This window comes from Chamaea fasciata, unplaced genomic scaffold (genome assembly GCF_029207755.1).
Source record: "Chamaea fasciata isolate MVZ Bird 193981 ecotype frontalis unplaced genomic scaffold, bChaFas1.0.hap1 SCAF_2, whole genome shotgun sequence".
Classification (NCBI taxonomy): domain Eukaryota; kingdom Metazoa; phylum Chordata; class Aves; order Passeriformes; family Sylviidae; genus Chamaea; species Chamaea fasciata.
In genome coordinates, this window is record NW_027094087.1 from 41,569,942 (window position 1) to 41,594,788 (window position 24,847).

Sequence of the window (24,847 nt, forward strand, 5' to 3'; positions counted from 1 at the left end):
TTAAGATTCTTGTCTTAAGGTTAGATTTTGTCCAAGTGTTTTGTCACAGAATGATTTTTACTTTTAATGTTTGAAAAAAGTGTGTTTTTCTAATCTCATGTGCTTCTAATATAGTGTTTTCTGTTTCTGAAAATGCCATACATACACTTTTGGGGAAGATACTGTATTCAGCAGTGTACAGATAGGGAACAAAGGTATTTGGTAATTTCTAAGTAATAATGGTTTTTTGTAGGGATAAAATCCACTTTTCAGGTTCAAACATACAGTTATGATAAATACTGCAGAAGACTTTGAAAAGACTATACGCTGTATAAATCACCCATTATCAACAACCAATCAATGAACTTATGGTACAAAATAAGACCTTATGCTGTTTTACTTTCTGTAAGATTGTTTTCCCCAGTCCTGGGCTTTGTATTTTCTTACTTTTGAAATGTCAGTGCCATTAGGAAAAATCAACAGTATCTGAATAATCCAAGAAGACCAAAAGAAATAGAAGTGATCCTGTTCAAATTCTCCATGAAATCTAGGATTTAGTTTTGTAATCTAAGGGTCAGAAATATTGTCTGTCTGGAAAGACCACTACAGTGAAAGAAAGATGAGGCTCTTGAGAAGATAAAAAAGCCAAGAACTGTCAGGATTTTGTTTACTTGTCAAGAAAAGTAAGTTTCTGAAAATGAGATGCCTGACCCTTTCATAGAGTTTGCCCCTCTGTTTCTTATTGTGTCTCACTGTCTGGAGGGAAGTTCTTCTTCTGACTGTTCGAGTCAAGTAACTCCTCTCTTTTATTAGATACACTGGTCTTTGACAGGGCTTTTAGGAAATCAATTCACTTCCTTTTGGACTTCATCCCATGCCCAATACCTAACCAATATTTTCAGGAAGACCTTTTCTCCTCATGCTTGGGGAGAATGAGAAAAACACCTCTCCTCACTGAGGTGTTATGTCTACTTGTCAGATTAAAAAAAAAAAACCCTCAGATTTTGAGCAGTCAAATGAATCAGCCTCCTGGAAACAAAAACAAAACAAACCAAACTACTACCAACAAAAATCCAAATACCAAAACCCCAAAAATAACCCCCAAATCAAACAAACCTGTTAATTAGCAAAAGCCTCTTTGAAAAGCATTTTCTATCTCGCTGACTGTATTTTGCCTGTATTAACATATAATGGACTAAATGCCTTCCATAATTGCTGCAAGGACTTTGGGTTTCACTGGGACTGTACATACCCACAAAAACACAAATTAATCTGGTTTTAGGTTCATTTTTTTATTCCATAGTGTGCAGAAGATACATATATCCTGTTGGGATAGTGAGTTGGTGCAAAGACCTGCTTGTGGGGAAAGAAGAGGACTCAGCAGGCATCCAGGATTGGGCCCAGCTGCTTCCTGATGCCAGGAACAAGCCCTGTGTGTTTATCAGATTGCAAGCAAAAGCACCAACTGAAATTCTTTATCGAATTGTTAGAGGTGAGGTGGGACTAAACAGTATAGGAAGCTTTAATTCCCTTTTCCTGATTTGGCATATTTGAGTGTGGGCAAGAGTAATAATGAACGCTCTAGAGGATTGGAGGAGTTTTAACTCAAGGTAATATACCCATGCTACCTAATGAGGAACAGTCATGGGTCTCATATGATTATCACCAGTGTCTTTGAACTTGATTACTTCAGTCTTTCACTAATCCTTAATTTCAGCCTTGCAGTGGCTAGACAGAGTAGCTTGGCACTCTGCTTTCTAAAAAAATGAGAAATAAGTTACTGAATGTGATTTCACTAAAATAGAATGTAGGCCTGTTTCCCAGGCTGTTGGGCACTCTCCACAGACTTTTAACCTTTTTCAGGTGGATGCATTACATTTGTGGATTAAGTCTTTGTATTTGTTGGAAAGCAGCATTTATATTATAAAAAGCACCATAAAACAGATACTCAGATCCAACACAAAGTCTGTGCATCTGGATTTCTTTAAATTTACTGAGGTGCCTATACACCCCTTTAAATGCAATGAAGTACTTTAATGAAGAACGGATTTAATCTTCAGGGGGAGTCCAACATGAAATAGCTCACAAATCCTGGAGACACCAAAGGAGCAATATCAGGAAAAGAAAATCCCAGGGTGCTAATTTATTAGAGGTGCCCATTTTATTGTCTGCTTTTTTGGATGCCTGGTTTCCTGCTAAATTTTCTCCTTCCTCTTTGTTGGAAAATTGACATTTTGCAAACTCACAAAGAGCCGATCTAGTGTAAAATTTGATTTTTAAGTGTATTTTGCAATCCCAAGTGAATGACAGTATCTTCTAGGTTCATTCTTCTAGGTTCTTCTTAAGTCACTCTTTATAGGTTTATGCCATACAGGTAGCTTGTACTGCAAGTTGTATTACTTTGAAATTTGGCCTGTGGCATTTATGAGAACTATTTGTTTGGACATGTCTGCTATTATTAAGGTTGCTGTATAAAAGCAGGTTCTCAGGCGCCTTTCCAGAACACAGATGGAAGTTCCCAAGGATAAGGTTAGGCATTGGCACAGGCCCTCCTAATATAGAAAAGTTAGGTATTTTGCCATGTTTTAATTATGTATCTTAAAAGCATCATTATCAGAATATATGTGTAGCTTTTTTAAACCTGAATTGTAATAAACCTGCAGGATAGGAAACCCTTGGAGTGCCAGAGTGTGATGGAGAAGTATGGCTTTTAGGTGAGAATGTGCAAGATGATACGATGAGGTGCTAAAAGACAACGTAGCTTTCAGATTTGAATATTACTGTGTTGCAGCATAAAGACTTTTTCTTGTACCAGTTCTGAGTGGCATGAGACCACAAGTTCAGCCCCTCATGGATTTCAGTTGACATGAAAGCCTGGAGCATGCCTGGAGCAAGTTATTGTGCCAACAATGGAAGTTGCTTTTCAAACTGAATGGTGAAATACCAGTTTGCTGCAAGTTACCTCCCTGGTAAATGTTCTGTAGCATTTGTTAGCATGGGAGGCTGGGGTTTTTTTAAATTTCTTTCTTAGCCAGCTGTTAGCCACACTGGATATTAAGTGTCTGAGAACGTTCCAGGGTAGAATATTGCTTTTGCTGTTGCAATCCATTGAATATGTCATACACTTCACCTGCATACTTCCCCTCAGTCAGGAAACAGCTAATATTGACATACTGGCATGCTGACAATGAATTATCAAAAATGTCATGAATTCTACAAAAAAATGCTTATCTATGGTAGACATGTTTGGCTATATTTTAAGTGTTCAGTTTCCCAATAAGACATGTCATTTAAAAATCAGAATCTGTCACTTCATATCTTTTTGAAATAATCATAAAACATATGCAGCAGCTTTTTAAACTATGTGCCAAAATTGTGCCACATACACTGTGACTACCCTGAAGTTGTGAAACTGCATGTCTATGGAGGATATATTACAGAAATTGCACAGACCACGTGAACAATCTGACTAAAAAGTGAATAATCTATTTCTTGGGGAAAAGTATATCAAGACAATATTTAACATAGGAATAAAACATCAGTTCCACTCCAGACCATGATTTGTCATATTTACTACCCAAATTCACCAGTAACTTTTAATATGCTCTGTGACAGGACAGCAGTTTTAGTGTCTAGTCCTAGTCCTACAAAGGAGGGTCCCCTTCTTGCCTACCTTCCCTCCAGCTGTAGAGTTTTTTCAGCATACTGGGATTTCATTTTCATATCTGGTTCTTTGTTAGCTTTAACTTCTTTTTTGTCAATTACATTTTCACCTGGCACAGAATTAGTTGTTATACAGTTAAAACTCAGTGAATGTATTAAACGGTTTTTTTTGAATTAAATGCTCTCAAATTTTAATTACATCAGATTTCAAATATTGAACCAGCTTCTTCTCCCGTGAGTAGTTCCAGCTAAAGTCAATACGAATATTTTATGAGTTATGCAACGGGATTTGTCCTGCCTTTTATAAGTAATCCTAACACCCACACACAGAGTATTCCTCTAGTTCTTATTCTGTGAAAATGCAAGTTAGACTGGACTGGGTAGTGACTTATCTGTTATGCTGAAAAAGAAAGATAGAAAAGAAATTGCAAAGTAAATTATTTAAGTTATTTGCTTCTAAGCATATTTCAAAAGAAACAAGTATAAATAAGAATGTGTATTCGATATATGTCTAATTTGTACTGTATGTTTTTGATCATCCTACTTTTAAATGAATTTGTGAATATCCATTTAGAGGCAAGTTGTTTTACTTTCAGACTGATAAGTGTGAAAAATGCCTCTGAAATGTCTTGTTGACCTAATTAAAAATAAAAGTAGGAATAAACAGCTTGTCCTACCTCTGAGTCTCTTTGATTTCCAAAGTCATCTTTTTTGAGACCATTTTCTGCACATGTACTTGGGACAGTACATGGAACAATGAGGCCTCTGAGCACAACGTTACTTATCTAAATACAATTATTCCTATCAACATGCCTAAAATTTTATCCACATTCTCTACTATAGGCTGTATTGTACAGGCCTATATTTCAGGTGGTTGTCTCAGAATCAGAATAACCTTTTTTAATCATAAAAATGCAGTAACAACATACTGTTTCACTGGAAAAGGACTTGTTCATTTTAACTACCATAGAGATGAAAGCTAAATAGTGAATACTAACATTCTCAGACAGAGATAAAACCTTAGAGAAATATCTATTAAGTAATTACAACTCTTTTTCTGGCACAAATGCATTCCTAAATGAAGACATTAAGGGTTTTTTTAAGTCTTCATTTAGTGATACACAAATCAAGATGACATCATCATCAATAGAATTCTAAATGTGTGCTGAAAATTGTACCTTGTATTTTTCTATGGATAGATATTTTATGTTTTCTTCGTTATATTAAGGAGAAATCTCTCCTTTGTGTCTGTCATGAACAACCCCAGAGGACACAACATGATGCTTCAGAGTAGCTCCAGGCCATGGAAGCAGCCTGGCTCCAGGATGGAGATTCTTGGAGGGGGCATGGGGAACAACAATACACAGGATGCCTTTGCAAATTTACAGTCCTCCCAGCTGAAGCAAGGTTGTTTGATATAACTGTCCTGCAGCATGTCAATATTGAGATTTTTGTCCGCCTATCATCTCCAGTGTTAACAGCTCAGCAGGGAAGCGCCTGCTGCTGCTTATATCTGTGCAAATTGTCTCTTATGAAACCTTCTCATAAGGGACATAGGCAAATGTCCAGTTTCTGTAATGGTGATGTTTGTTTATTTGCAATTAATTAGCCTGAGATTTGGCTCAATGATTTGGAACCTGAGTTAGCAGGTAACTTTAGCAGGAGGAATGAGGTCACCCTGTCTTTTTTACTTTGGGACATTGTACCACGTACATCCCAGCCTGGAGTCACAGCACAATGCTGCTGTGTCTGTGCTCCTTCAGGCAGCCACTGGGCATAATTCAATATCACAAGCAAAACACAATGTGCTTAAGGAAATCTGTGCAATTTTACAACTGTAGCCTGGTCTCCTGGAGACACTTTAGGATCCCCAGCAAGGGAGCCAGGGTGATGCCTGCTTCCTTCCACTCTGCTTCCAGAGAAAATGTCCTCAAGGAATAGTTGTGGCCCACTGTTCTGTTTGGAATAGTGCTCCAGGGCTCAGGTTGAAAAAGTTGGATATCACTGCTTTAAGCAAATTGGAAAATTCAAGTCTACTTTGTATCTCTTTGGGAAAATAAGACATTTGAGGTAATTTATAGCATTTAAGATGCTACATTGTAAAATAATATCCTGTCAATCACATTAAAAAGGGCAATGGAAGCACAAGCTAAAATACATAAAGAACTATTCGTGGGTAGCAGGCTTTTTCACAGTGGTTTTTGAGCAATAAGCATAGATAGTGTTGTTCCTGGCAGGAGTGTTTAAGGAAAATTAAATAATATTGTTTATTTAGACGGATTATCATCTGTAGATTTTTGGAAATAGATTTTAATTTCCAAGTACAGAAGTGGAGACATTAAAAAAAAAAAAAACCTCAAAGTGAAAATTTTCTGGTTTTGCACTAGTACAACTGAAATTCGACCTTATTTACTATTTTACTTTCAACTTAAATTAAAGTCTAAAATGCCAAATACATGTTCTAGGACTTAAAAAGTATGTTATATCTATTGAGCAGTTCCTGAATTCTCACTTCTCATTCCTCTCAGAGAGTACCTCTGTAAAGTCTTATTTTTAACCACCTTAAATTTTTGCAGCCAATTCCTACATCCTCAGCAGCTTTTTCAGATAGTCTTTAATAAGCTACTTAGCCTTTGAAGACAAGGCTGCATTAAATGTTTCCCACCTTTCTGATAAATATTCTTTGTACCATGCTGCAGAGTAATTTTCTCTGTCTTTTTCTGCCTTGGTGACTATTACAGCGTTGTTTTCATACTGTGGATTTGCTGGAGAGGTTTAGACTAAACTACCCAGGACATGCTCAGTCCTAATGGTCATGACACAGTGTACTCAAGGGCATTCAGTGACACTTACAGAATTCCATGCTGTCTTGACCCGGAATACCGAGTGGGTATCTTTCTGCCATTGCTCTCCTAGGTAACAGTTACGCAGATACCAAATTTTGCCTATTGTTTCTATTCGTGGAGATGCCCTAAATGGAAATATTTAAGCAATATCCATTTTTATTAAAGAAATGTTTCCACTCTTTTGAAACCTAAGTAATTTTTTCTCCTAGCAAGTCCAAGGCAGAAATGCTCACTTTTGCTCATTAAGACTTGGGATTGCACCAGAGTGTGCATTTCTGCAAATAAACAGCTGTTCAGGGGAAGGAAAATACCCAGCTCTAAAATGAACAAAGTTCTTAAGATCATTTGCTTTCAAAACGGTCAATGCAAGTGCCATTGTATAATTAAATGTCACAGGCACTTAACTTTTATGGAGCAGTTATTGACTGGTCACTGTGTTCATTTTCAGACATTAATGCCAAGGTCAGTTAAAACTAACCAAAGTCCAGATCAAGATATATCTCATACTAGAAACTTGCCAGGATTTTATTCACCATTTTCTGTCCTGGTCTTTTTTCAGACAGGCCAATCCCAACTTTCATTGTCTGTATACTTTTACCTGTTATCTTTGCATTATACCTTGCCCATTTCCATGTTTCCCACTAAATGTCACTTCCTACAGCTGAAATTTAATTTGAATTGTTAAATATATTCATTCTACCAGAGCTTTGAACATGAGTTTATGATTACTTCTTGGCATATAGCTTGCCACAGTGGGATGTAATAAATTAGTCTAATCATATGGTGAGTACTTACTTCATTCTGTGTTTGTTCCTGCTTGGAACTGAAATTGTCTCTGTAATTGTATGCAAATCCCTTCACCAGAATAATCAAAGGAAACCTATGCCCATCCTCCACAAGAGAAGCATAAAAGTAACCTAACTTTTAATTCTACTTAAATGAAATGTTGTATCTTCACATGTGAAATGTAGATACGAAATAGAAGAATAAAATTTAAAGTGTGTGAGTAGCAAATACTGTGATAATGTTGCTGGTTGCTTTTAGTCCTGCTCTTTACATATGCATAACATTGTGTTAGTAGTGTTCATGGCATTGAATCTGAGGAATAATAATACTGGGATTTTTCATTTTAAACATGGAGGAGGGTCTTCTCCTCCAATAAGTACATGAGACATATGATGGAGGGTTTTATGAGTTGCCTTCAAAAAGGTTCCTGTTTCCTTCTACTGCCTGAAGAAGGATACTAGAAGAACTAGCTCAGAGTTAGCCCTCAAAATTTCAGTTGATATTACTCTAAGGCATGTTTTATATATTGGCCTCAAATCATCTTGATTTGCTTCTTTGACCTCTGTCAAATATTTTAGCATTAATTTTTTAAATGTGGACACCAAAAGGAGATTCAGCCAGGTAGGAGTAGTCCAGTGTTCTCTGTGAAGATCATATCGTTCTCTTCCCTGTTTCTCTGGATAACTATCTAGATGTTACATGAGCTGTCTTACAGCAATACTGGGAAAGATCAGCTCTGTATATCAATGACCATGATAGCAGTGTTTGTGAAGACACTCAGATGAGGCAAGGTTACTAAGTGCCTTTTGCTCTGACAGTTCTTTTCAGACGAGTACTGAAAAGAGTGAGAAGAGAGTAGAGGAAGCCAAAACAATCAGCAATCTCTGTTCATTTCCCTTCTTTGAAATTTTTGTCATTTCTTTGCATGCTGCTTTGCACAGGTTTGTATAAAGCAGTTACAGATATGCATATATATATTTGCATATATATATATATGTATTTTTTGTTATATACACTTATATTGTCTTGGAACAGTTATAAGAACTTCTTAAAATGTTTCATCACTTTTTTAATTGTAGGATTTGGGGGCTTTTAAGAAATTCAGATTCTGAGCTCTTTTCAGGGTTTAGCTGAGAGTGGTATTTGCAGTCCCTCAGATGAGGTGCCTGGCAGGTGCATTATTCAACGCCATAGAATCATAAAATCATTTAGGTTGGAAAAAGGCAAGATCAAGTCCAAACATTAACCCAGCACTGCTGTGCTCTAGCCCTGAGCCATGTACCTCACTGCCACTCTACATGTCTTTTAAATGCCTTTCAGGATAGTGACTCAACTCCCTCCCTGGGCAGCCTGTTCCAGGGCTTGACAACCCTTTTCATGAAGAAATGTTTCCTAATATCCTATCTAAACCTCCCCTGGTGCAATTTGAGGCCATTTCCTCTTGTCCTGTCATTTGTTACCTGGCAGAAGAGACCAACCCCCACCTGGCTGTACCCTCCTTTCAGGCAGTTGTAGAGAGCAGTAAGGTCTCCCCTGAGCCTCCTTTTTTCCAGGCTGAACACCCCCAGCTCCCTCAGCTGCTCCTCACAGTCCTTGTGCTCCAGACCCTTCATCAGCTCCATTGCCCTTCTCTGGACACACTCCAGCCCCTCAATGTCTTTCTTGCAGTGAGGGGCCCAAAAAGAATTTGAAGTCAGGTAAGGGGATGATCATTGTAATTACACTTCAATAAATGCACTATATGAAATCTTCAGATATTTCACAAGTTGCTGCTCGAATTCAAAAAGGAGCCTCATCTTAATACTGGTCTACATAAGAAAAGCACTGAATTAATTTTAGGAACTGGAAGAAAATCATAGATCTTCAGGATTATCTCCAAACTGATAGCTGTTGGGGGAGCAATTAACTTCTAATAGATTTGTGGTTCATGTGTCAGTTTAAAAGCTACAGCAAGACTTATTTCAAATTCACTTCAGACAAGTGGTAACCAAAATCATAGCATTCAGATTTTGAGTCCTGTTTTCCCAAGGCTTATTACATTTTTTCTGAAAAAGGTAAATGCTTCAAAATGTAGATTTCAAAAGCATCTTAAATGAAATTTAAAATCTGAAATAATGTGCCTGGGATCTACAAATACAACTTATGGAAGGAGTAAGGTCCTAAATATTATCTGCTGTGTAGCCACCAGTAAATATGAACATGGCCACAAGTGCATAGAGATAGAATTAAGGTTGTGACTTCCTTCAGAAAAATGCTTGGTAATTTGAATGTCTGTTGTTTCAGTCTGAAGACTGTTCTATTTTCTCTCAGGCAGGTATTAGAAATGACACAGCCAATAGGCAGAGGCTGCCAGATATTTGGTAGTAAAATGCTACTTTTCTAACAAATCTCTAGGCAGAAGGGCTAACATCAAGATCTTCATTTAGTGGCCACAGTCAGTTCTGTCCTGGGGCACAGGTAGTTTACTGAGGCAGATGCCATATGGGGAAAGGTTATACATGGCAATATAAAAACAGCACCATAATACAGTAACCAGAATACATTAAGGTACTGCTAATTTGAAGATACACCAGCTCTTGAGAGCTTTAGTTCACAGTGCTAATATCCTTTGACATGGTTCTTTAGGATGTTATTTACACAAATGTCTGTGTACGTTTGCATACCATCACAGGGTAGAGTAAATCCTATTAAATTGAGACTAGAGAGGTAAATTGTTTTCAAGCTGGAAATTGCTGGAAAATGTCTATGCCTGAATGTTCTTCTTATTGTTTCAGAAAGATAATTTATTAGCATCAGTCTTACAAACTATAAGTTTTTAGCAAAATGAAGAATTTTGGCAAAAAGTAATAAGCTAAATATTTGAATTTATTTTATTTTCTTCCAAAGTAGATTAATTTTTTTGTCTTTTCTGCCCTTTCATTAAAAATACTGATATACATTAGCCCTAATGATTGTTCCAAGATTACATATCAGGTAATTGGTTATTTATAGAGACTACATAGATGGCAGAGGGTAAGCATGACACACGCTTCTTTTTTTTCCTTCTCTCTTCTGTTTCACTTGTTAACTCAGTTGCTGGAGGTATTTAGGTGGTAGTTTGTAAGGTTTTGATAACACTGTAATTACATGCAGTTTCTAATTTAGCATTTAAAGTTCTGTAGTAAGAATTAGCTAAAATTTGCTAAGTGTCAACTTGCTGCTGGTAAACTGCAGAGGAGCCAAGGACCTCTCATCTGAGGCAGCTGTAGCTGAAGCCTGTGGCATAACTAAAAATAGATAAATAAAAGCAAGTAATACATAAAATGCTAGCAAGGTACAAAAATTTGGTTTTGGCTTGTATCTGTAAGTACCTTTGGATGTTCTCATCTCCATCCATTCTTATCATAGGAAAGATTATGGGACTGCAATGTTATTTTGAGGGCATTTAGTGAAATGGGGAGGGTAATGGTATCTAAAAACTGTGAAATCCCGATGAAAACTATTAGACTAGCTTCAAAACTGGGGATTTTCTTCAGTCCCTCTAAAGTTCCTGGTTATCTCTATCACTTGGCACTTTGATGAGACACCTTTACAGTGTTTTTCATACGAAGGCTGCAGACTCTGAAATGCAAAGGGGAAAAATCTTGCTGCTGAGTGGGTGTAACATAAATGGGACCTGACATAGCTTGAGTCTTTGATCATGAATTCCCATTGTGGTGTAAGCCAAACCTCCTCCCATATGCTCCCTGAAAGCACATTTCGTAGGCTATGTTGTTCCACTTAAGACCTTTTTTTTTTTTTTTTTAAGAAAAGAAGTCATGCTTGTAATATATTGACAGCATTTTCTTAAAGCTTTGTGTTGTCTTCAGGAAAGAAGGATTATTAAATACTGCAGATGAAGCTGCACAGGTACCAGTCTTGACAGGATTAAGGGAGAGAATGGCAGAAAGTCTGCCATAGACCATTGCAGGATCTTGTTTAGAGGGTGTCTCTCAAACACCGGGAAAGTATTCAAGGTCATAGTTGTCAGGGAGGCAAGAAACTTGAATTCAAAGGTAGTTTCTTTTATCATCAAATATTCTGAAATAGTTGAAACAAAAATGTAGTAGAGGAGATGGCTAAACTGGATCCATTATTTCCTCCATTTTGTTTCAGAACCATTTGTAGTAAAATTGTCCTGATCATTCATGGTATACATGGCTTAATTGACAATCTACATCATAGTAGATCGCTTTGAAAGTAGACAGAATTTGGAAAGCTAAGTAAACCCAAACATGGATTTCTCATAAACAGATTATGTGAGATAAAGCAATTTTCATTCTATTACAAAGTGATTTGTTTTCTAGATATCGGAAAAAAAAAAGTGTGTCTCATTCTAGTGCAATATCTTATATTTCCATGAAATTTTGCTGGATGAGTCCATTGGGTTTGCATGGCAGGGGTTTGGTAGTGGGGATCTAGAGGGGTGGCTTCTGTGAGAAGCTACCAGAAGTTTGCCCCATGTCTGATAGAGCCAAAGCCATGTGGCTCCAAGATGAACCTGCCCCAGGCCAAAGCCAAGCCCACCAGCAATGGTGGTAGCACCTCTGGGACAATGTGTTTAAGAAGGGGAAAAAGCTGTGCAACAGAGTGAGAATATGAGAGAGAAACAGCTCTGCAGACACCAGTGCAGAAGAAGGGGTAGGATGCTCTCTAGGGCCCAGAGCTGAGATTCCCCTGCAGCTTGTGGTGCAGACCTTGGAGAGGCAGCTGTACCTCTGCAGCCCCTGGAGGTCCACAGTGGAGCAGATTATAGAATTACAGATGGTTTGGGATGGAAGAGACCTTAAATATCGCCTAGTTCAAACATCCTTGCCACAGTCAGGGTACCTTCCACTAGACCAGGTTGCTCAGAGCCCTGTCCAATCTGGCCATGAATGAATCTCCAGGGATGGGGCATCCACAGCTCTCTGGGAAAGAATGACCTTCTACAGCCATATGCATAGCTGAAGAAAGGGAAGGTGGAGGTAAGGTATTTAAAGATATTTTTTTCTGCATTATTTTACTCTGATTTCATTGCAAATAAATTAATTTTCCCAAGCTGAGACAGTTTTGCCCACAACAGCAATTGGTGATTGATCTTTCCCTTTCTTTGTCTTGACACAAATTTTCCCTCATCCCATCCAGTTGAGGAGAGAGAGTGATAGAGGTCTTGGTGAGCACCCAGCATCCAGCCAAAGTCAACCCATGGCAATGAGCTAAATAATTTTTTTCTTCATGTAATTTCTGTAAAATCTATCAAACACTGATCACACTCAAACTCAGAAAGAAGTATATGAGATTCACTGTCAAATAAAGAGGTATTAAGTATTGATCCATTCTTGGTTGCAGGGTTTTTACCTCCCAGTATCTTTGTTAATGATTTGTATGAAGAAATATAAAATGCATTCGTTAAGCTTGTAGAGGATAAAAGTTTAGGAGGACTGTGTGTACTCTGGAATACATTTTTTAGATACGTCACATTTTCACCAATGTACTTCAGGAAAAGCTTGGATCAGTTGCAACATATCCAGAGGAAAGCAAGGAAAATTGTCAGAATTGAGACTAAAACATTTTCCACAAGGAAAAACTGAAAGAGAATCATGTTTCAGAAACAGAAGTGCAGATAAAAAATAAATGTAACAACAGTCTTCAGTTACATAAAGGATTGCTTTAAGGAAGAAGGGAACAAACTGTTCTCCAGGCCTACTAGAGATAGGACAAGAATGAGTGGCTTTAAATTATGCCAGGGGAGACTTAGGTTAGACTTTAGAAAACATCTCCTAATGATAAGGATAATTAAGCAATGAATATATATCACCTGGGATGTGACTGAATCCTCTTTAGAGATTTTTAAGGACAAAGAAAGATAACTATCTAGAATTTTTAAAATATAATTTATATGTCTTGGGGATGGAGGGTTGGAGAGGAATAGATGGAACTATTTCTTGAGTTCCCTGTCTTACTTTCCAATCTCTGTATCATTTCTGTGAATCAGACCCAAGGACTCAGAACACACCTTTAATTCTAGCTTCCACTCTATCATCTGAGTTGGCCAGTTTGTTTGTACTTTTTGTTGAATGTTCTGGCTCCAGCTCACACTATAGGGAAAAAAAAACAACAACAACAACAACAACAACAACAAAACGCATGCAAGTGATTTTATTTGAGTTCTGGTAGTTCTATGCTTACCAAAATTTGAAACAAAACTGTATGTTAATAAAAAGGTAATAAACACAACAAGGAAAAATGAAATATACTTGAGTTTGAGTGCTTGTAGTTACTGGTGGAATGTATGGTCATGAATCACTCGTACTGTAAATTTCTTGTATGGTTTTCATCACTGTATTTTCTAGATTCATCTCTACAAGATGGCCAGATAAAATAAATGGTAGATGTTTTCACTAAGCCTCATGTCCAAACTCCTTCAGTGTTCATTGAAGAGAAAGCACCTTTGAGATAAATATCTAAGACCCAAAAAATGATGTTTTTATGGGACACATGCGTCTCCTTTGAAAGCTTGAATGATTAACATAGACAACTACTCTATAAACAGCTAGAATTAAGCTACATGAATCCAGTCCTGAATATTAAATATATTGGCTTATCCTTACCAAATGATTTATTGCTTATTCTTCACTTCTGCTGTGTGTTGGATTTATAAAACGCTCACCCTAATATTAACTCCTGTGGTTGAAATTAGCTTTTGTAAAGTAGCCCCACCACTGTATGGGGCTTTTGGAATCATAGTAAATCTTGGGAATGAGATTTATTCCTATTTGAAAATTAACTGGCCCTGAAAGAGGAGCAAATGAATCTGAATTTTGGTAATGTGTAGTATACGAGTACACCATATAAGCCCATCTTTGGAAAAGACCCATGTTCATCAGAGATGTTTTCTATGCCTGGGGTCATAACAAATACATTGCATATGCTGTTTTCAAGTTTATTAACATTTTAACTTGCTGATTCAGTATTGTTAGTCTGCTAACCATAGTAAGATACAGTCATAATATGTCAATATTGCATCCTCTTCGTTGTAGAAAATTAAAAATAGGTTACTGCACAAAAGGTCCAAAATGAGAATTATTACTGGGGGTGCTGCTGTTTGGAGCAAACAGCCTCTTTGCTGTCTGTCTCCTGGCAATCCCATCAGGAATGATTGTCTGTGCTTAGAGGGTTGGGGAAATGGTTTCCCAGAATGAAAAGGTTGCTGAAAGATGAAAGTTATTGAACTTTAATTATATCACTGTAATTGATCACTGAACTATTTTCTGATGAAAGCAAGCAAGCTAGCAAGGAAAAAAAAAAAAGAAAAAAAAAAAAGAAACACAGAAAGGAAAAAAATAGGAAAAATGTGCATTCCAGCAGAAAAAATAAGTCAAGATGGTGCTCCTCTATCTCTTCAGTTTATTCTGAACATCCTGAAGAGATTTAGATATCAGATTTTACTTTTTATTTAAATTTAAATAAATGAGATAAAATCATTGCCCGCTGAAATGAAATTGGTTAGGGGAAAGCCTAGCTGAAGACATATAAAAAAGCCTGAAAGGCAACTGAAATTTTAAAATCAAAAAGATTTCTCATGATTTCAGCAACTTGGATGGGGGAATGTTGTGTATAGGCTCCAATTGCAGCAATGTTGCAGTGAGTAGGAGGAATCCTGGACTACAAAATTGTCCATTTTACACACTTTCTGACTCTGACTCTGAACAAGTACTAACATCTATAGAGCCTCAGGTGCATGTATGCTATTATTCTTCTATAGCTGATGCATTTTTTGATGAAAATATGCCAGTGGGTTGTGGAATGAGGGAAGAAGGCTTAAAAAATATGAGATTTTGCTTGTAATGTCTTTACCTGTAGTATCAACCCAAATATATAGATGTCTTGCAGTAGGCATCTCCAGCTTTGATTTTGCAGGAAATTAATGGAATAACTTCGTTTTCATGGTTGGAGCTGGGTTCATGTTTATTTTTTTCCCCCAACATTATGACTGTGTGCTATCTCTTGGGGAAAAAAAAAAAAAAAAAAAAAAAAAAAAAAAAAAAAAAAAAAAAAAAAAAAAAAAAAAAAAAAAAAGAAGCAGTATGGTAGGTCATCACAATTCCACCTGACCAGAGAATAGAAAAGCAAGGAGAGAAGGGATCAAGAAGCCAAAATCTTTTCAGACTTGCCCTGTTGGGTTTGGGTTCCAGGATGCTGAGGTGGAATTGGTACTACTGGTCCTTAAGCTGTTGTTAATAGTAACTACATTTAAGAAATGATCTACAAAAATCAGTTGCCAGACTTCTCATTGCAGGTCGTTTGAGGAAAATTCCCCAGAATACAGTCACATAAAGAGGAAAAAGTAGTTCTTCTTGCATATAATGTCTTTGTATTTGGGAATTACTTTAGCTGAGCTTTCAGGAAGTTCTGTTGGTGTTTTATTTAGTCCATAGATTTGCCAAATGGAAGGAGAAAAAAAAAAAAAAAGGCAAGCTCCTTGAAGGACTAGGAACTTTTTGACACACATTTCCAGGTTTCAAAGTTATGCTTGGGCACAACCATTTGTCTTTTTTAATAAATGAGTTATCTGCATTTTAAGGTTGAATTAGTTGATGAGGAAGGGTTACTAGAAAAATTTGTGAGAGAACTTAGCTTACTTCTGTGTTTTTGTAGGCATAGTCCTAAACATTTTCTTAAATAATATTGTTTAGAAAAACATGGATTGTGCAGCTCAGCTGATATGAGTTAGTCTAGGGATTTTTTTGTTTGCTTTTATGCAACAAATAATATTTCAAAATAAATGGGGGGGAATGTATTCCAGAAAATGAATCATTCATCTGTCTGTAGCATAACCGAAGATAAACAGCAGGTAAACAGAAAATAAGTACCTTTCAGATGACAGCTATAATATTCATGTCTGCTGTCTTTACTTGGGCAAATGTCTTTCTAAAGATTAGGAATTTTGCTTGAATAGAAATGCAGCATTCAGTTTCTGAGAATTATCCCAGGTTTTTGCCTTATAAAGTGTTTGCAGAAAGTAATTTTTTTTTCCTTGTCAGCTTTAGCCAATTATTTTGGACAAATAAGCATTCTCTGCAGCACATCTAATTTTTATCCAACTGAGCCCGTGAATGCCTTTATTCATTCTGTGTAAACTTCATCCTTGTCAGTCAGTGATATTAAAAATTGTTCCTGCACACTGAATAGATGACCATGCCACTGCTGACTTGCACAGGGATTCTGAACTCTTCTGATGGAGAATATTGCACTTAGTCCTGTTTAGCTGGGTTGTGCCTAGATGTGGAAACCCTCATCCAAGTGCCAGCTACCAACAAGAAGCCGCAGAAGCTTCACATACCTAAATGAAGGCAGTTGCTAATGAAATGTGGCAAGTGAAACCTTGATCCAAGATAGAAGTAAAGGTTTTTTGTGTGTTTGTCTGATATTTGTCATGCTTTGTGCTGGGATAAATTATCAGTTTGATCAAAACACATCTTATTGAAGTTGTCTAAGTGAAATAAGAAAGGAAGGAGGGAATGCCAATTTCTGTTTCAAACACCATTCATTATGAATCAAAGAAAATGTTAATTAGTGTTAGGAAGCTAAATTAAGTAAAATGTTGACTGCCTTGGTAGCAAAGATCAAGTCAAAGTTACAGTGTAAGTGAAGCAGGAACCCCTGTAACATTGGAGTGGTTTTTATATATGTCTATATATGGAAATGAATAGGAAATGAAGCAAGAAATACAATGCTTGGGAAAGAATCTCATCATGATTTGCAGAGATAATTACAGGCAAAAAGGCGATTGAATATAGCAACAGGAAAAGCAGAATAATTACGCAGCAATTAACAGGAAAGCTGATGATTCTTTGAAAAAAAATAGCAGTCATCAGGTTAAAAATATATGCTGAGTACAGAAATGTTTTAATATTTCATACATGGAGTATTTTAATTCATTTCCTGCAATAAAATACTGTTTCACAAAATAAATGTCTCTTTTATGTAATAAAATTTGTTCTGCATTTTATGTATTTATTGTAATTGTTAGTATTTTTATCTAAACTATGTTGTCTGAATTGAAGGAAAAGAAACTGATAATTGTTCAGTTTGGAGTGTGGGTGCATGATGTCATAAAAACGAGAAAAGTTATATTTTAAATTAGTATTTCAAAGACTGCAAATATTAAAGGAGCCAGTAGAAAAATAACTAGATTTGCAAGAAGATTAGTTTCTCATGCGTTCAAAAAACCTCTTATTCTAATAACAGTATCATCCAGTTTTATTTGACTGGAGGCAAACTCAGATTTTGGTTGTGTTGTAGGTCTTCTGCGAATTAGTTAGTTTGCAACCACACATTCAAAAGTGCTCTTTCTGAAATGTAACTTACAAAGATTCCTTTTGAAATCTGTGGGAATATCTCACAGTTCTTCTACAGGGAATCTGTCACGCAGTGGCATCTTTAAGTGCATTAAAATGACACCTGGGGGTCACTGCACTCTGGCATGGGACACTCTTGTTGAAGAGGAAAAGAGGCTACCACTGGGTAATCACATCACAAAGGAAAATTTTTGAGAAGTGAAATCTTTCATTTAAAGCTAGTGGGGAAAATTCTGCCAGTTTATGAGTTAGAAGGCACAATCCTGCTATCCTGCTGTGGTTCTAGACAGGGGGACCTTCTCTGAATTGTGTCATTTTTATGAACGTGTTATTGAGAAACATATCTGTCCTGTTCTTTTTGTCTTCTATAAACATTAACTCTGGGTGTGAAGTGTACGAGCTTCATTGCTTTAAAAAAATTCCCCACTTATTCTGCATGAAAAATAGAATAATACATGCTTCCTGCTTCAGGAGTTGGTAGAGCAAACCTCAAGACAAGGTTTGCAAGCTGTCCTAAGTCGTGTCATTAGCCCCCCAGCAGCCTCTGTACTGCACATCCCCAGTGGAAAAAACAAAACAAAACAAACAAACAAACAAACAAAACCCCTAAAAAATAAAATAAAAACAACAGCAACAAAAAAAAACCACACACAGCAGGAAGAAAGTGGAGGGCTGGTGGTCCAGGGCAGCCTGAGACTGCCCTGCAGGTTCAGGGGGAGGCCTCTGAAAGGAAGCCTCCTTTCCCATCTGTGGACAGCCTCAAAGACAACACGGGGGGCATCAAATACTGGTATTCATAAAGAGCAATAATCCTGCCAGTAGTAACAGCTAATGCTTCTCTGGTGCCCTTCATTCATTGACCTCTAATCTCTTTGCATACATTGATTCAAGCTGTATGGAAGCTCTGAAATAGTTCAATATAATTCCTATTTATACATCTATACTGGCATATTAATGTATATGTATAATTAAATTAAACAAAGAATTCTTGCTAGGAAGCATTAAAAGCTGCTTGGATTAAGTGTCTTTATTAAAAAACAAGCCAAACCAAAGCATTTGAATGCTTTTGTGGTATGCAAATACTTCTGCTGAACGAGTAGGCTCAGATTTTTCCTTTGCTGTGTCGTTAAATGCCCAGATACAGAAACTGTACAAAACTAATCTGAGAAGCTGAATGCTTGAGTGGAAGAGTTTGTGTGTATGAATCAAATGAGGATTATCCATAATGCTCACTCCCAGCATTCTGATCACAGCGACTGTAAATTTTGTTAATTGCCTACTGTGCGCTGATCATGACAAGCAGTATAGGTAGGGATTCAAATATTCTCTTATTCCCTTCCCTGCAGGAGCATATGTTAAGAGACATAATATTGATTAAGGACAATTCCTATTCATAAAACGCAATGGTGGTGTTACTAGTGTATTGTATCCTTCTCTTTTAGGTTATTCAATACTTCAAGCAATTATGGAAAAAGCAGGACAAAATAGCTGGCAAGTCAGTGCCATCTGTGTGGAGAATTTTAACGATGCCAGCTACAGGCGGCTTTTAGAAGATCTGGACCGAAGGCAAGAAAAGAAATTTGTAATAGACTGTGAAATAGAAAGGCTTCAGAATCTCTTAGAACAGGTAACACCTGCTTTTAATGTTAATCTATACACATTACTGAAGCTCCAGATGAGATTGCATTTTGTTTATTTTATCAATGGAAATGAAATTGATTATTTTAGTTTTTTGGGGTTTTTTTTAACATTATGGGCTTATATTTGTATGTCCACTTGCCTGTTCTGTTCTGTTTTCATATACAATACTTGTCTTAGCAGGTGGCATGTCAGGGCAGGGAGCCTCTCCTCTCCCCCTCAGGACCTTGGTGGCCAAAGGTGCCAGCAGTCAGGGTAGCTGCACATTTGATCCCACATCCCAGCACCTCCCTGCCTGATGTCTCCTGCATAAGGGTCAGAGGGCTGCTGGAACAACATGGTCATGTTGATTTGCCAGTGTGTTCTTAGTCTGTACCTTCATGGGGGTAAAGCTCTGCTTTGTTTGAGGGGGAAAAAAATCTATTTAAATCCAATATTCTGTTTGCAAAATACCACGGGTAGTGTATTTCTAGCCATAAAAAGCTTTAAAATTATTGTTACAAATATTTAAACTGATAGTTTTGTCATCTTAGCAGGGTATTTAGGAACATGAAGTGCAGTCAATAAAAGTGCTATTGAACTGGGAAGAAAGGTCAAGTTGTCCCTTCAGTTATTCATGGAAACATGCTACTGAGGAAAGAAAATACTTGGTCAGACAGACTGGCTTGCACTGGGTATTATCTATAATCAAAGATTAAATCAAACCCTGCGGCTCTGATGTGGCAAATCTATCTCTCTTCAGTGTTTATGTGTAAGCTCTTTCTTAAATGATGGAAAAAATTAAATGATCCTTTGAAAGAAAAAATTTGCCAAATGACAGGAAAATAACTTATGGTTAAGTATCTGCATCTCTTCTGATCCCACATATTACATTGCTGTAGTGCAAGTTCACTGTTCAGTGCCTCCTGCTGCTGCAAGAATTGCAGGGAATGAATGCCATCTGCTGGTGCTGGACCCTCTGACACCACTCTGCTTCTCTTGGTTAATGCGTTAGAGAATTTTGAAGATTTTGTTGCAAAACCGTTCATGATGCATCTGCCTCTGATGTCACTGAGAAATGAAACGTCATTTTTGATACAGAAATTCATAAAAGAGTACTCATAAATGCATCAAATAGTACTCAATGTCATATATACATCAATTTTACTTTCACTGGCAGAAGGTAAAGAGAGAAACTGAGAATTAATAGTGTGGCTGTTATAACAAGGACTTTCTCTATGACTATTGCCAAGGAAAGAACAGACAATGCTGTATTGCTACAGATACTCATTTGGTCATTATATCCTTCTTTATTCTGAATGCCGTTATGTTTTAATACATACTTTCTACACCTTATAATGAGATCCTCCCCCGGTTCAGCCTACATTATAGTAAAACAGAACACCCATATGAGGGTCTTCTAAATTACATTCAGAAAAACAATTTCTCCCTCACTTCTGTGTGTGCACATGATGGTACCTGATTTCTTGTACATGGCAGGCAAATGTGATGTAGAAATGTACATTCTGTTACCACAACTCTTGACGTACACCCACCATCCTGCATAGGTGTTCCTACTGACTATCCACTCAGTTTCAAAGGAAAATGAAGTCACTGAGTACATGTTTGGATCTCACTGCTCTCACATGTACATTTTACTTCCATCCAGGAGCTGCTACTTATTTTCCTTCTAGATCAGCAGCTGCGTAGTCAGTTCCTACAGGTCTGGATTTTGTATGCCTAGAATAGGTAGCTAATGCAGGCATGCTAAGAAATGAAAATGGAGTGTGTGGTCCCAACAGGCTGAATCAGACATGGTGAATTTGTCTCACACCTCTGTGGGACAAGCCTTAAAGCTAATTGAGCTGTTTTTTTCATTAACTGCACAGGAAGAGTTGAGGGTAGGAGTTAACACCTTACATGCAGCATACTTGTACTATCATTTTTAGCAAGTGATTTATCTGGCTACTGTCTAATTTTGGGTGGGATAAATTTTACCTAGGAAATAAGCTTTTTTGCATTTTGCTTATGTTTATTTGCTCCTAAGTGTAAAATCTTTGCCCTAAATGTGTACTAGTGGAGTGAAAGAAACTGCCTTGTGGGCTTACAGATTTTTTTCTTCTCTCAGTAGTCACCGTCCATACATATCTAACGTATACACATCTATATTTGCATAATTAAATTGGAAGTAATGTATCTTGTGAATTCCCTTCTTCCCCAATATGACTAGAGATTCTTTCCATCCTTTGAAAGGACCATCACTGTAAATGCAGGAATGGCATTACAGCCAGGCTAGAAAAAGTGTGCACAAGAGCTGCAGCTTTACTCTCCCCTGTGAAGGTCCTGGTCTTCCTAGGCAGGCTGACCTACACATGAGCCTGGGGTGCTGGTTTGGGGTTCCAGTATGACCCTCAAAGAACAAATGCTGCTTTGAGGATGTGCATCAGAAGCAGTCTCAGACACAAAAAATTCAGTTTTCAAAAACTAGGAATGAAGAAATTACCAAAAAAAATTAGTCCAATGTAGAAAATGCAAAATAACAGCCATTTTCAAATATCAGCCATTGACTTTTTCCCTTTGCTTGAGGGCTTTAATAACCTGTAGCAGACAGGTAAGGTGGCTTCACAGCTTCACAGATGGACTAAAAGTTGGCATGATCTTCCCTGCATACACCGAGGAATTGATTAAGCTTCAGTGAGTCTAATTAACTCAACTTCTTTCCTGCCTAGTTCTCCTGTAATTGAGAGCCTAAGTTGTGACTATACTGTAATACTTTGCAATGTACAAGTAAATGTTCTGCAGAACATTTAGGAAAAGTAATTAAATCTCGGTAATGAGAGCATAACTCAAAGTGCTTTGCCCTTAAATCTACGCTAATGAAGGGAGAAAAACTGGCTTGTGGGCTTGTGGGTTTCTTCTCAACTGACTGCCCATGTACATACACAGTCACACTTCTCATGCCTGTGTATCTCAAGCAGTGAAGACTGGAGGCTTTTTCACTGGCTGTGTTGTAGAAGTGAGCTAATGTGCTCCTCCCCTTCCCACATCTGCTGCCCACTTCTCTGACCTGGTGTTTTCTGCTTGCTGCCCTCTTCACCTGCCAGCAGAGAAAAACAGCACCTTGCTGTTTCTTCAATTCTTGTACAACTTTATTGTCACCATTTCCTATTTCCTTGTATTTCTTAGTTTATTAATAGTTTTTCTCATTTATTTTCTCCTCTCCATGTATGTTGGGGGGTGTATGTGTGTGTAGAAGCTACCCCCCACACTCTGTATCTGAAACTTGTCTTCACAGAAAAGTTCTCTGATGGAACCCAGTAATGTATCTGTATTCCAGACTCCTCCCATGCGCAACCCAGGATGTACATTTTTTACCATGAAATCTTCCATTTAGGTTTTATGTAGTTGTGATGTTTTGGGCAGGGTCAAGTGTGTATAGCTTTTATGGTGAAATACAGAGAAATGGGGTTTGATTTTCTGGTTTCCATTCTAGAAAGGGACAGTAGAGCTGCCATTACATTAAATTGCGAAGATGGATTCAGCTTGCACTCAAGAGTTTGTATCTGGTTTTCTTGGATTGCTTCCTCTTGTCCTTATCTCAGCAAGGGTTTCAGATCTTACCTCTCAAGGATATGCCAAGACTGTGATAGGTTTCTTAATAAAGCTGTGCTCCTCTTCTTTGGTCATGTTCACCCACACAAGACTGACTTGGAGGTATTTGGGGATTATTGGAAAAATTTGGCCTGTTTTTGGTGTTAGTGCCTGTTGGCATGGCTCAGCTCAAAGCCCTATTTAAACATAACACTGAAGCAAGACATCCATTCCTGCACACATGAAAGAGTTGCTGCCTCTATGATCTGTAAGAGAGTGTTTTCCACCTGAGTCAGCAGATCTCCACCTACACTTAATAATCTTCTGTAACTTAAGCCTATGAAGATAATTTTAGCTCCTTTTTATCCTTTATTCTCAGGATAGTGAAAGAACACCTTACCTTCTTAACAGCTTCCAACAACCATAACCCGGAAAACCTTTTTGTTACCTGGAAGTGAAACTCATCCTTTCCACTCCTCTGGCAGACCTTACCATCCTGCACCCCAAGCTCTGAAAGACACTAGACAAACACCAAGACTATTTCCAGAAGCGTTTTGTTTGCTTGCCCACTTTAAGTGATGCACGTGATTTGCTTTTGGGAAGGGGAAGCAGGCTGTCACCCATTTTACTGGCCAGTGTAGTCCTGCTGTGTTGCTGGGGGTGGTGTGGCTCTAGACATGGACTGCTTCCTCCCCGTGGCCTCTCAGGGCAGCCTTGGCAGTGCTGCTGCCTGGGGCAGACCCACAGTCTGTAACACAAGGGAGCTTGACATGACCACTGCTGCTTGTCTGCAGAAATAACCCAAAAACTGTGTGTTTCACTGCTGAGCAGGAGCCCCCAAAGCAGGAGAAATAAGATGGAAAGTGTCTCTGTCTGTGGCAGGGGAGTTGGAATTCGATAATCTTTAAGGTTCCTTTCAATTCAAACCACTCTAGGATTCTGTCATCTTCAAAGATCTATTCCATGTCAGCTTTCCACCGAGCTTCCAGGAAGTGTGTTTCCATTTTGGAGAAAGCACATCTGCACTTAATGGTTTTAGAAAACTTTTTATGCTTAACAGAATGTGTTCTAGAACCTTGTAAGTGATCTCACTAAATCTGATTCCCAGTATTTACCTGGCCCTTTGTTTCATTTGTTCATACACAGCCATAAAAATGTGCAACAAGTTCAGAACATAAACCAGGATAGCCTTTTGTTTGTGTTGCATAAGTGACTAGGGACAGAGGCAAAGCCCCGTTTTCCTACAGGCATGAAATTAGGGAATTTTTTACCATTACCTTTACAGATTACAGAAAGGGAGCTAAAACAAAGCACAGAAAGATGAAATGATATTGCCACAGTTTAATGTAAGAACTATAGCTTACATAGCAGAATGCATTTCTAGTGATTCGTTTTCTCTCAAGGACCGTTATGTCCTTGTTTACCGACATCCCTTTTTTCACAGCCCTTTCAGCAGGTGGTCTTTTAAAAGTACAAAAATATTCTGTTTGAATGAAAGGATGAAAGTCAGTGAAAGGGATGGAAAATTCTTTGCTTCTGTGTCTCTTCTTTACAAGCTGTGTTTCTAAAGTGCTCCCATGAATTTAATACAAAGAACTTTCTGCTTACGATGAAACAAATGCTTGAAGCCCATTGTAAAATGAGTTTCAGTTCCTTCCAACTAATCCACTAACACTGGCAGCAAGCTAGCTGTACAGCATCTGAGCAGTACAGGCCAAAGGAGTCATTTGCCACATACAGCACAGCAAGAAAACACAACTGTTCATTGAGAGTTTTGCTTCTTTTCTTACTTCTTCTTTTCATTTTATTTTTCTTCCTGCCTTTTAAAAATAGTGTATCTGTTTGCATTTTTTGCTCATTCAGTGAAAATCAGAAGTCAAGTCAGCCTAGGGCTGAAGGGTATATATACTAAAATTAGAAAATGGCTACTTTAAATTTAAATGTATTTACTGGATTTCTATCTGAAATGCAGAATCCATGTTCCAAAATAAATATGCCAACAAA

At 37.6% G+C, this 24,847-nt stretch overlaps 1 protein-coding gene across 11 annotated transcripts in view; it reads left to right on the top strand.

Annotated features, from left to right (window-relative positions):
- The window catches only part of GRIA4 (glutamate ionotropic receptor AMPA type subunit 4), a 219,464-nt gene that overhangs the window by 108,234 nt on the left and 86,383 nt on the right, over nt 1-24,847 (top strand). For all 11 annotated transcript variants that reach the window (XM_066175756.1, XM_066175757.1, XM_066175763.1 and 8 more), the window contains exon 4: nt 19,078-19,262. In XM_066175756.1, the coding sequence (XP_066031853.1) occupies nt 19,078-19,262 (185 nt within the window). The remainder of the gene's footprint in view (nt 1-19,077; nt 19,263-24,847) is intronic.